Consider the following 12,447-nt stretch of genomic DNA (forward strand, 5'->3'; position numbering starts at 1 on the left):
ATCCCAGCCCTCTGGCAGTGGGAAGTCATTCCCTGTGTCCTGGCACTCCATCCCTTGTCCAAAGTCTCTCCCCATCTCTCTTGGAGCCCCTTCAGGCACCGCAAGGGCGCAGTTTGGGCACCTTTAAGCTTCTCAATCCCAGTTCTCCCAGCCTTTCCCTGCAGGAAAGGTGCTCCATCCCTCTCAAGTGCAGGTTGGTTTTGGGAAGAGCCATCAGGTAACTCCAGAGCCATCCTGAGAAGTTTCCCTGGGAGCATCTGGGAGCAGGAAATGAGTCAGAGGAACCACCCAGATTTCCTTTCTTCCCAACATCCCCTTGAATTTGATACCGGGAATGGGATGAGGTAACTCCTGTTTCCATAACCAGTCATTTCTACTGAAATTCCATCTGCACTCCAATTGCCAATTAATTATAATTATAATTAACCTCCACACGTGTGCTGGTTTCAAGTGGATTTTTGGTGGAAATCCATGTTTGGATTTGCTGCATTTGACATCATTGTCCAGGGCCAGAAACCAAAGCAAAACCACACCTTGCCATCACTCCTCGGGAAAAGGGACATTTTGGGGACATTTTAGGTGACTCAATGGCTGAAGGTTGTGTTCCTGCATTTCTCCAGGATGGGAAGGGAATCTGGGATCACCGGGAAAGCAGCCAGGATGGTTTATTCTCCTTATCCAATTAAATAATGCCCCTGCTGAAAACACACCCTGGGATTCTCCTTTTGGTTTCTTCCCATTCCGTGGAGATGAAATCAGTTTCTTTTTCCATGTCTGTGATTTTGGGGAATTTCCAGGAGGTGCTCCCCGTTCTATGGCCCTGCAGGGGGTTCCCTAATGAAGCTTTGACAGATTTAAGGTCACTTTTTTGCACGGTTCCACTCAGCACTCCCAGAAATGCACAGCAGGGGCAGTTCCTCCGCTCTGAACTGCTTTGATTTATGCTGAATTTCTTTTCATATGGGCACATTTCATGTCAGAAAGAAATAACAAATTTCAGTAGAAGTTGTTGTTGGGGAAGGGAAGGTCTCCAAGGAAGCAGCTCATGAAATTCCCAGGGAAATCCTCACTTTAAGACCAGTGGATGCTTTTTATTTTGTTTTACCTTAACCCACTTTTATTTTCAGAGCAATTAATTGGGATATTAGTGGGAATAAAGCACCTGAAGGTGGTTTGATTTTCTGCAAAGCCCTTATCCCACAACCCTGCATTTCCTTCATACTGGAATATTTCAGGATGTGAGCCGCTAAATGAATGTTTTGCTGGCTCTAAATGCAGGAGATGCTTTTAGTTTAAGGCTCCAAAAGTTTCAGACTGAAAAGAATGAGGCACAGGGAGTTATCTTTTTGAAGAGAACTCTTATCAGCAGAGCTTCTTATCATTTGGAGGAGCTGTGTTTGTCATTTGAATGTGTTTGGCCATCAGTGTCCCAGCAGTTTCAGCTTCCAGAAACATCCACTCCTTCTGGGATTCCAAACCTCACTTTGGTTTAAAGAAACACCATCTTTTACTGCATTCCTGCTGTGGAAATGGGGAAAAAACATGGCAAAAAGGCACCAAAATCCCAATACATCTTAATTTGGAGCTTTTTATTGGTAGGAAAACACATGTGCTTGCTCAGATTAATAAAAGCGCTCACAACAGTAGCAAGAATTGTTCAAAAATGAGGTTTCAAAGGTACAAAAATGGGGTTTAGAAGATTCAAAATCTGGGGTTTAGAAAGTTCCAAAATGGGGTTTAGAAAGTTACAGATTGGGGTTTAGGAGGTTCAAAAATGGGGTTTAGAAGGTTCAAAATGTGCGGTTTAGAAAGTTTCAAAATGGGGTTTGGAAAGTTACAGATTGGGGTTTAGGAGGTTCAAAAATGGGGTTTAGAAGGTTCAAAATGGGGTTTTGAGGGTTCAGAGGTGGTGTTAGGAATTGAACCATGTTTGAATAATTTTGGAAGAAATTGAAAGAAAATCTCTTGTGTTTTATCTTTTTTTGGCAGTTGAATGTTAAATGGGAATTATTTAACATGGATTTGACATGGAAGGAAGGAGACCAGAGAAAGTAGCTGGTTTTCATTATTAATACTAATTTTATTATGTTTTGTGTGGTAAATATCTCACTGAAGAAGGTTCGAAATAGAGAAATTTGGGAGATCAATTGTTGTCATGTCCCAAATCAGCAAGGCCTCGAAGAGAGTATGATAGAGGGGGGAAAAAAGGCGGAGAGGAGAGGGAAAAACCTAAAGAGAAATGCAGAGATTTGGGTCAGAGGGATGAGACAGGGGGAGAATCCCAGAATGGTTGGGTTGGAAGGGACATTGGGGTCATCCCACCCCATGTCATGGGCATGGACACCTCCACTATCCCAGGTGCTCCAACCCAAACTATTCCAGGACTGTGCTCATGTGGTTGTTCAGTCCCTCCCAGCCCTTCAGAATTCTCCAGTTGGGAAATAAATGAGAAAAAAAGTCATTTCAAACCTTCAGGGGATCAGTGGGACAGAGGGTGATCCCGACAGCGTGGGGTGGTTCCAAAACTAATACTGTGGGATGAGGGAATTCTGCTTATTCCTGAAAATCAGCCTGGGATGTCCTTGAGCAGCTTGGTGCTGGTGCTGTCTCAGAACACCCAAGATCCCAATAAAATCCTGACAACACCCTGGAGGTCATTCCTGGAGGTGACCTCCTCTTCCTCCCACGCTCCCGGGGGAAATTCGGGTCCACCCCCTCGTCCATGGCCACCCACTCGCAGATCAGCTGAGAAATCATTCTTTGCTCAGCAGAACCTTTGTGAACAATGTTATTTTTTGCTCTTTGTTCTTTTCTTTTGGTTTGAAAGATTCCTTTTGTTCATGGTGTTCAAATGTTTAAAAATCCCTCATTTGTGGCTCATAAAAATGAAACCTGAACGTGGGGCTGGGTTTGAGAAACACTAGGGGGACTTGTTAATTTTTTATATACATTTATTTTATTCTGATTTTTGTTTCAAGAAGGGAATTCAAATTAATTTATCCTAAACCCCTTTTTAAGTGCTTTGAGATGGATTAATTTTTCTGTGGGTTTGAAGCCTGTGGGGGACTTGTTGTTTTCTCCAGCCAAATGCAGATGAGATAAACATAAACATTAATTGGGAATCCCTAAATCTACACCTTCCTATTGATAGGAATCTAAACTTTGGCTGTGGGAAGGAATATCTTGGATTTGGGTGTTCATTCAGGACCTTACTCAGTAATTTCTGATGTTATCACACTCACAGTGGGATCTGTCACTCTGTCCCAATGAATTGGTCATAATTAACATAATTATCAATCCCACAAGGCCAGATGCATTGAACATCCAGTATGGGAAGCCATGTGCTCCATGTTTTGTGGGAAACCCTCCTGGGAGCAGCTGGGACTGAGGGAAGCTTCTCCTGTGGTTCCTTTAGTGGGTTTGGGTGTTGGATCTGGATCTGGATGATTCGTGGGGTGTTCCTGGTTGGATTTGTCTGGATGGTTCACGGGGTGTTCCTGGTTGGATTTGTCTGGATGGTTCATGGGTGTTCCTGGTTGGATTTGTCTGGATGGTTCCTGGGTATTCCTGGTTGGATTTGTCTGGATGGTTCACGGGGTGTTCCTGGTTGGATTTGTCTGGATGGTTCATGGGTGTTCCTGGTTGGATTTGTTTGGATGGTTCCTGGGTATTCCTGGTTGGATTTGTTTGGATGGTTCATGGGTATTCCTGGTGCTGTTTGGATGGTTTGTGGGGTATTCCCAGTTTGATTTGTTTGGATGGTATATGGGTATTCCTGGTGCTGTTTGGATGTTTCATGGGGTATTCCCAGTTCGATTTGTCTGGATGGTTCATGGGGTGTTCCTGGTTGGATTTGTCTGGATGATTCCTGGGTATTCCTGGTGCTGTTTGGATGGTTTGTGGGGTATTCCCAGTTTGATTTGTTTGGATGGTTCATGGGTATTCCTGGTCTGGGAGATCACGGAGATCATCTCTCTTCTGAGGATGGGATGAGGGAGCTGGGAAGCCTCGGGAAGAGCCGGAGGAGAGGGAACCTCACCCACATCCATGTGCAGGAGGGGCAGAGCTCGGAGCAGGGCCCAGCAGTGGCACAGGAGGGATGGGCAGGAGCTGAACACGAGGAGGAACTTTCCCTCTGTGGGAGCAGCTTGTCCAGAGAGGCTGTGGAGTCTCCTCAGGACACATCCCAGACCTGTCTGGACACGGCCCCGTGCTCTGGGCTGGCCCTGATGCCTGGAATCAGGCTTAGCTAGAACCAGAGGCCAGACAAAGATAAAGAGATAAAAGAGAATATATTTAATGAAGGGCCTTCAGGTACAAGCCTCCCCAAAATGGACAATGGTCACGAGTTTTTCAGACAATTAAAAGTTTGGTCAATTTACATATCAGGGGTTAATCCTCCAATTACAGCTTCAGCTAATGAAGTCATTTACCCCAGTTTGCTCCCCCCAATTCACTTTTGTTTATACTTCTGGGGGCCTGAGGCTGTGGGGTGTCCTTGGACCTCAGGCCCAGAGGAATTGTTTTGTGTGACTAAAATGTGAAGACATTTAACTACACTTTACCTGGAGTTTAGAGCCATGCACTAATGCAGCACAGGGTTTGACAAATATGAAAACCTTGAGAGGCTGACCTGGAACAGAGGCTGGACAGTGTTCAAGGAATAAAGTAGGAATTTATTAAAAAGCCTTCAAAGATCCACCTTGGGCGGTACAAGAGCCTGGCTGGGGCTGTGCCCAGGATGGACCTAGAAATGGACCATGGGTCAGGAGTTTTCACACTTTGATAAGTTTTGGTCCATTTCCATATTGGGTTTAATTGTCCAATTCCAGCTCCAGGTTATGAAGTCCCATCCTCCCAGATTGCTCCATCAATTCGCTGCTGTTTGTGCTTTTTGGGGCTGAAGCTGCAGTGGTGCCCTTGGTTCTGGGGCTGGAGAAGGATTGCTGTGTGTGCCTGAGCTGTGAGGAGAACTTGCTGGCACTTTATATGAAATTCAGAATTATATCCATGGTTCTGGGGCTGGAGAAGGATTGCTGTGTCTGACTGAGCTGTGAGGAGAACTTGCTGGCACTTTATATGAAATTCAGAATTATATCCATGGTTCTGGGGCTGGAGAAGGATTGCTGTGTGTGCCTGAGCTGTGAGGAGAACTTGCTGGCACTTTATATGAAATTCAGAATTAATATCCATGGTTCTGGGGCTGGAGAAGGATTGCTGTGTGTGCCTGAGCTGTGAGGAGAACTTGCTGGCACTTTATATGAAATTCAGAATTAATATCCATGGTTCTGGGGCTGGAGAAGGATTGCTGTGTGTGCCTGAGCTGTGAGGAGAACTTGCTGGCACTTTATATGAAATTCAGAATTATATCCATGGTTCTGGGGCTGGAGAAGGATTGCTGTGTGTGCCTGAGCTGTGAGGAGAACTTGCTGGCACTTTATATGAAATTCAGAGTTATATCCATGGTTCTGGGGCTGGAGAAGGATTGCTGTGTGTGCCTGAGCTGTGAGGAGAACTTGCTGGCACGTTATATGAAATTCAGAATTATATCCATGGTTCTGGGGCTGGAGAAGGATTGCTGTGTGTGCCTGAGCTGTGAGGAGAACTTGCTGGCACTTTATATGAAATTCAGAATTATATCCATGGTTCTGGGGCTGGAGAAGGATTGCTGTGTGTGCCTGAGCTGTGAGGAGAACTTGCTGGCACTTTATATGAAATTCAGAATTATATCCATGGTTCTGGGGCTGGAGAAGGATTGCTGTGTGTGCCTGAGCTGTGAGGAGAACTTGCTGGCACTTCAGTTCAGACTCACACACCAATGCAGCACAGAACCTGAAAATCAGAGAAGCTGAGCCTTAAGGCATCACTGCCAGGTGTCCCTTGGTGACATTCCCAGTTGTGACCTCTGTCTCCTGCCCTCCCACAGGTGCTGCAGGGGGCCCAGCTGATCGCCGTGGCCTCGGCGGAGCCGGCGGCGGGCGGCGTGGACGGCTCCCCGCTGCAGGGCAGCGACATCCAGGTGCAGTACGTGCAGCTGACGCCCGTGACAGACCACGCTGCCACCAGCCAAGTACGGAGTGAGCCCTTCCTTCTCCACTTCATTCCTCTCAGTGTGCTTAATGTGCTCGAAACAGCTGTCAGATGTGTTTTGTATCTACCCACAAATACAGGCGGCTCATGGTCCTCTTTCCAAACCGTAAAAACCATCGTTTATAATAGGAAACATCTTTTATTTTATTATTTAAAGGTAGAAATGATCCTTGACTGCTCCTGCTTTTCTGTCCCTGCTCAATGCCTCAGTGCTTCTGGAGAAATTATTTTGGTCACCAGGGTGTCCTTGAAGGCTGAGAGCTGTCACAAAGGACAGCACCAAAAATGTGGCTGCAATCAGCCAAAAAGTATTCTCAGCCTGAGGTTTCCCTCAGAAAAGTTATTCCTGTTCTGACAGCAGTTTTCCAGTTGTTTTGATCAACAGAAAGTCCTGCAGCAGTTGGAAGTGAACACTTGATCCTTTCTGCCATGGAGGAGGTTTTGGGGTTTTTTTGGTTGTTTTTAATCAGTTAGAACAGCCGTGAATCTGAGGCTAGAAGAAGTCTGTCATCAGCTTGAAGCTTTGGTGACAGCACCACGAAGCTGATTGAAAACAGCTGGAACACATTTTTCTGGATTTGGTCACAAGTGGTTTTGAAAATCCCACTCCTTGGGCTTCTTCCCTGGGGAAGCCAAGAGGTTGTGGAATTCTTTTTGCCTCAGCGCCGCCCTTGTCAGTATTTTATTTTCAAGGGTGCTTTGGCCACTGAGGGTGTTCTGCAGGGATTGTGCCTTGTTTTTTATGGATCCTCCATCACTGCTGCTCCTGTGGATTTAATCAATCCAAGAACAACAGGGATACCCTGAGTTGGGAAGGACCCACGAGGATCATGAGCCCAGATAAGCGAAGCAGGCAGTGAGAGGTGTTCCTCATGCTGCTGTCCCCACTCCAAGCCTGGAGAATTCCCAGATTTCCCTCCCATGGGGTTTCTCCCTGTGCTCCCTCCTCATCCAGAACCTCCTCAGGAAGAAAATCTGGAGCAAAACTCCCAGGAGGAGCAGCAGCCACCCCAGGATTTCCTCCCTCTTCAGGGACACTTTGCAGTGTGTTGGTTTTTAATGCTGTGGTTACCCACAGGGGTTTCCAGGGAGCCCAGGGAAAGCAGGGAAGGAATGTGACAGGAAAAGGGGATGAAAGGAAAAGCAGACAAGCCCCAAAACAAGTTGGCTGTAAATATTTCCTCACTTTGCACCAGGTGAAAACTGAGGATCTGGAAAGGAGTTGGAGGAACCAGCTTGGTGTTTGCATTGCTCTGAGTTTATCCATAGTTCAGGAGCTTTTTTTGTGGATAAAAATACGGAATTTTCCTTTGGAGAATGATCGCTCATCTGAAGGGGAAAGTCTTGTCTGAGGGAAGGGAAAACCCTCCAAGTGAGGCTGCACTGACACTTCCACCTGGTTCTTGGTCAAGTGCTTGAGAAGCTCCCAAGGATTTTGCAGCTCTTTATCAATCAAAGCTCATTAATGTGGAATTCATTTTCCACCTGGCCTGGATTCTGTGCCAATTCCCTGTTTGAAACAGCACAAATGTGGATTTATTTCATGTCTCACAACAAGGTACCAGCTTTCTGCCCTTTTTTTAGCTGAAATGAATCCCTGCTCTGAGTTCAGCTGGAGCAGAGCAAAATCCACTTCAGTTTTGTATTTTCAGTCTCTTCATGAATGATTTTTGCTTGGCTTCTTTTCATGTTTTGACAGCAGTTTGCAAAGTCTAGAAATACAGAATATTTGGATTAAAATTCTGTGCTCAGATGCAATGCTGGTGGTAAATTTTATTAGATTTGGAAAAAAACCCACCATCATGCCAAATATAAATTCTTGTAATCCCTTCAGGTCTGAGGCTGGGTCAATATTTGGTGTTGCTGTTGTGCTGATATTTGATAATTCTATTTACTCAATACACTTTTCCTCTAAATGGGAAAGAAAACTTTGAAGATTATTTAAAAAATGTTGTGCTATCCAATTTAGCAACCTCATAGATTTATTCAGCACCTTGGCATGAATTTCTTGGACTTTTAAACAAACACAAAATACCCTACAAATTAAACAGGAAAAAAAATTCCTGTAGCCAAATGCAATTACTGGCAGCAAGGCAGAGGGAAATAAATTAATTTGGGAGCAACACTTCATGATTTTGAACTTCTGGTGTTTTAATTTGAATAATAGATAAGCTGGGACTGTGTAATAAGACCAAAAAGCTGGGAATTCTGGTGGATTTTCCAGCCTTGTGGATCTTTTGGCAGGCTCAAGGCCGGGACCACAAAGCCTCAAATGCTGCTTTTTATCACCAAAATCCTGTCAGAGAGAGAATTCTATGGCCAAGGTGTTGTACAGAGCAACCTTTAGAGGTGTTTATGAGGGAAAATCCAGCAAGGGCAGATCTCTGGAATGAGGGGGAGTTTAGAGGGGATGAAAAAAATCCTGAAATCCTCGCCCTGTGCTTGGAATTCAATCGGTGCTGTGATGGGCTGCTGGCAGGGGAAGCTTTCCTGGGTATGAGGGGCTCTCTCCAGGCCAGTGCAGCTGTTGTGGATCCTGCTCCTCTCACAGCTCTGCAGGTGCTGCTCCTGGCTCCCAGGAATTTTGGATTCTCTCTCCCCAGCCTTGTCCCTGGTAGGCAGCGAGTTCCTGTGTAAGGAGATTTCCTTTGGAGGTTTCAGTCGGTTGTGTTTGCTCACAATTCTTCCTGGTTTTCCTTGGGAAGCGAGGAGGAATTTCCTCTGAGGAAAAGCTGAGTGTAGTCGTGCTGTTCTCACTTCACCCAAAGCAGGGAAAGGCCGCAGTGGGGAAAATCAGCATTTTTAGACCAAATCCTGCTTCAACTGGGAAATTCCAAGGACAAAGCCAACAGGTGATTTCCCTCCCCTTGCCCCCAGCAGCTGTGGCACTCCAGGACTCCCTCCTGTCTGTTCCATTATCATCCTTGGTGGCCTTTCCAGCTCCCTATTCCCAAAACCTCTTTGTTGGGATGAGCCTTCCACAGCTTCAGTTTGGTGCCAGACTCTGAATTTATTTCCTTTATTTGGAGCTGGTTCTTTTCCTGGGAAGAGAGAGGGAATAATTGCCTTGGTGCCACTCATGATTTTGTAGATTTTTATCATAATTTCATTATTTCAGCTTCCTCGTTAGGCTTCACAGAGACTCTTGATGATATTTTTGGTGCCTTTGTGTGTTCCCATTCCCACTCTCACAGAGCCCACATCCATGTGGATTTTGCTCTGGAATTTTTTCCACTGGTATTCACAAGAACTTTATATTTGGATAACAAGCTCCCATTCTCTTGGTTACACCAATAAAAAAAGCACTTTTGGATTGATTTCCTGCTGTCCTGTTCCCCATTGCAGGGCACCGATTCCCTTCAATCAGCAATCCAGCCAGAAATGCAGATAGAACACGGAGCGATCCAAATCCAGTGAGAGGATTGAGGAATGTTGGGGAGCTGGCAGTGAACTCCAGCCAGAAATGGAGTGGGAGGGGTTGGAAAAACCTCCCAGAGCTCAGAACTTCCAGCCATGCCCCGCCTGGAATAATTCCAACTTCAATCAGAGCTGCATCACGACACCGATCCGAGTCCTGGCCTTCCAAAAAAACCCCGTGGGCTGCACTTAAATCCACTCAGAGAGGACAAAACAAATCTGGCAGAGGGAGAGGAAGAACTCTCCTGCATCCAAACTGTGAGACTCCATCCCTGCCCATCCCGTTGGTCCCTCCTGTGAAAATGGAATGGCTGCAGATGTTCGGGGGTACTGCTGCCCTGCAGTACCTGCTTTGCCACGTAGAGAAAGTTCCAGAGCTCAGATATTTTTCACTGTTGGAACAGCCTTTTTTTTAATTTGCTATGGTGTTTATAACAAAAAAAAACAAACAAAAAAAAGGAAAATATTTAAAAAAAGGAGAAATCCCTTGACAGCAAGTCTTGGCCTTTTGCTGGTGTTTTCTGTTCAGTGTCATGAAAACTGTATTTGCAGAAGACTAACACTTTTGTTTGTACTGTTGCTTAACTACTTTTCTAGGGGAAAATGCTTTAAAAATGCTGTAATTACGCATTTCTAATGAAAAATAAATGTGTATTTATGAATAGTGCAGCTCTAAGTTGCTCTGCCTTGGGAATGAGTCTGGGTTGGCTGGGCAGGAATGTTGTCCTGGAGGAGCTGGGGATGGATCCACATTCAGCCTCTAAGGGAGAACCCAATCTCAGACCATTTTTTTTTTCCTAAATTCCCAATTCCAGACCATTTGATTATCTAAATTCCCAATCTCAGACCATTTTATTTTGTAAATTCCCAATTCTAGACCATTTTATGATCTAAATTCCCAGTCTCAGACCATTTTATGTTGTAAATTCACAGTTCAAGACCATTTTATTTTCTAAATTCCCAATCCCAGACAATTTTATTTTCTAAATTCCCAGTCCCAGACAATTTATTGTCTAAATTCCCAGTGTGAAAAAAAATGGGATAGTTGAGTTTTCAAGTGTGCAAAATGTAATGAATTTCTGAAATAATTTTATGTAATGTGAACAATTCTGAGCTCTCTCCCTTTCAGTCTCTCCTGCCTCCTTTGTCCAGCAATTCCCCAGAGTGGGATTCATCCATCTGAACCCAGCATCCAAGATCCAGGTGAAATCCCCTTTCCTGTGAAAGTTCTGGTTAATTTAATAGGGATTTTGACAAAGCACCATTGTCCTTTTTGCTAATCCTGAGTGCAAAGGAAACCTTTTTGCTGTCACCTGGTTATTTTAATGATGCATGCTTTGGAAAATAGGATTTGGAAATTAAGAGTATGGAAAATAGGGGTTTGGGAAAGTGTTTGGAAAATAAGAGAGGGAAGTTCTGCTTTGTATTTGATTCCCAGCTGATTTCCCACAGGGTCCTTCCCAATATGTGGCTCATAATGCATTGAATGAATTGACAAATGAGGTGCAGCCACAAATCCCACGTGTTTGAATCCAGGATAACTTGGATTTGTATTTTTTTTTATTACCAAAGGAAGGGTTAAGCACCTCCAGCTTCTGGAAATGTTGTCCCTGGTGAGTGTTACCCTTTCTATAAATTCCTCCTTGCCTTTAGGATATTTCTTGACACAGAAATGCAGACAACCACAGCTTGTGGAGCTTGGGGTCTGCAGCAGGCCAGGAATTTGGCTGCTCTTCAGCTCCTTTTTGAGTGGTGTTCCTCAGCCTGGGGATCTTTGAAGAGCTTGGCACCCAAAAAGAGGCCTAAAAATAAAGCCAGGCCTGGATATTTTAATAATCATGGAATGATGGAATGGTTTGGGTGGGAGGGACCTTAAGGATCATCCAAATCCACCATGGGCAGGGACACCTTCCACTATCCCAGGTTATTCCAGCCTGGCTTTGGACACTTCCAGGGATGGGGCAGCCACAGCTGCTCTGGGAAATCCATCCCAGGGCCTCCCCACCCTCCCAGAGAACAGTTCCTTCCCAATATCCATCTATCCCTGCCCTCAGTGGGAATCCATTCCCTATTGCCAGCTTGAGTTGGGAATTTCCCTCTGTTCCTCTGGTTTGTGAACTCAGAATTTTGTCCTCTTTGCACTTTCCAGCTGAAGTTCAGGAGAAGCTTGAGCTCAGGAGACTTCAGCGCTGAGCCAGGGATTCTGGTGAGTATTCCCTGTCCCTGCTCCCTCTCTGGGGGTTTGATCTGCTTGTCCAGGCAGGAAATGTCTCCAGGAATGCTGGATTGATCTCCTCATCCAGGCAGGAAATGTCTCCAGGAATGCTGGATTGATCTCCTCATCCAGGCAGGAAATGTCTCCAGGAATGCTGGATTGATCTCCTCATCCAGGCAGGAAATTTCTCCAGGAATGCTGGATTGATCTCCTCATCCAGGCAGGAAATTTCTCCAGGAATGTTGGATTGATCTCCTCATCCAGGCAGGAAATTTCTCCAGGAATGCTGGATGTGTTTTCCAGGTATCACAGGCTGTGTCACCGACAAATAAATCATTCCCCAAATGAGTAATTCAGGGATGAATTCCCTCCTGGGAATGTGTGTGAGGTTCTGTGCAGGGTGAAGGCACCTTCACCTCGAGGTTGTACCAAAAACAACCACAAAACAGGGAAAAATCCTGGAAGTTTTGGAAGATGAGGAAGCAGGAGCTCCTGGAGGTGCTGAGGGTTTGCTGGCTCTGAGTTTGGGAGGGTTGGTGTTGGTTCACCACAGATGTGGTTCCATCCTTGACAATTTTCAGTAAATCACCTAGAAACTCTCAATTCTCATCTCCTGTTACTCCCAGTCTCTGCCTTTTTTATAGAATAAGATAAGATTTTAAAGAATAAGATTCTTTTCTCCTCAGGAAAACTTCCAACATCCTCATTTTTCACTGTTCTTTTCC

General features: G+C 45.2%; 1 protein-coding gene across 1 annotated transcript in view; it reads left to right on the forward strand.

Moving 5' to 3' along the window:
- BANP (BTG3 associated nuclear protein) overlaps nt 1–10,169 on the forward strand; it is a 109,638-nt gene extending 99,469 nt beyond the window's left edge. Inside the window, exons 12-13 of the mRNA XM_058846033.1 lie at nt 5,927–6,070; nt 9,436–10,169. Of these exons, the coding sequence (XP_058702016.1) occupies nt 5,927–6,070; nt 9,436–9,507 (216 nt within the window). The 3' untranslated portion in view covers nt 9,508–10,169. The remainder of the gene's footprint in view (nt 1–5,926; nt 6,071–9,435) is intronic.
- Nucleotides 10,170–12,447: the final 2,278 nt, after the last annotated feature.

The sequence above is a fragment of the Poecile atricapillus genome, chromosome 10 (assembly GCF_030490865.1).
Source record: "Poecile atricapillus isolate bPoeAtr1 chromosome 10, bPoeAtr1.hap1, whole genome shotgun sequence".
NCBI lineage: Eukaryota > Metazoa > Chordata > Aves > Passeriformes > Paridae > Poecile > Poecile atricapillus.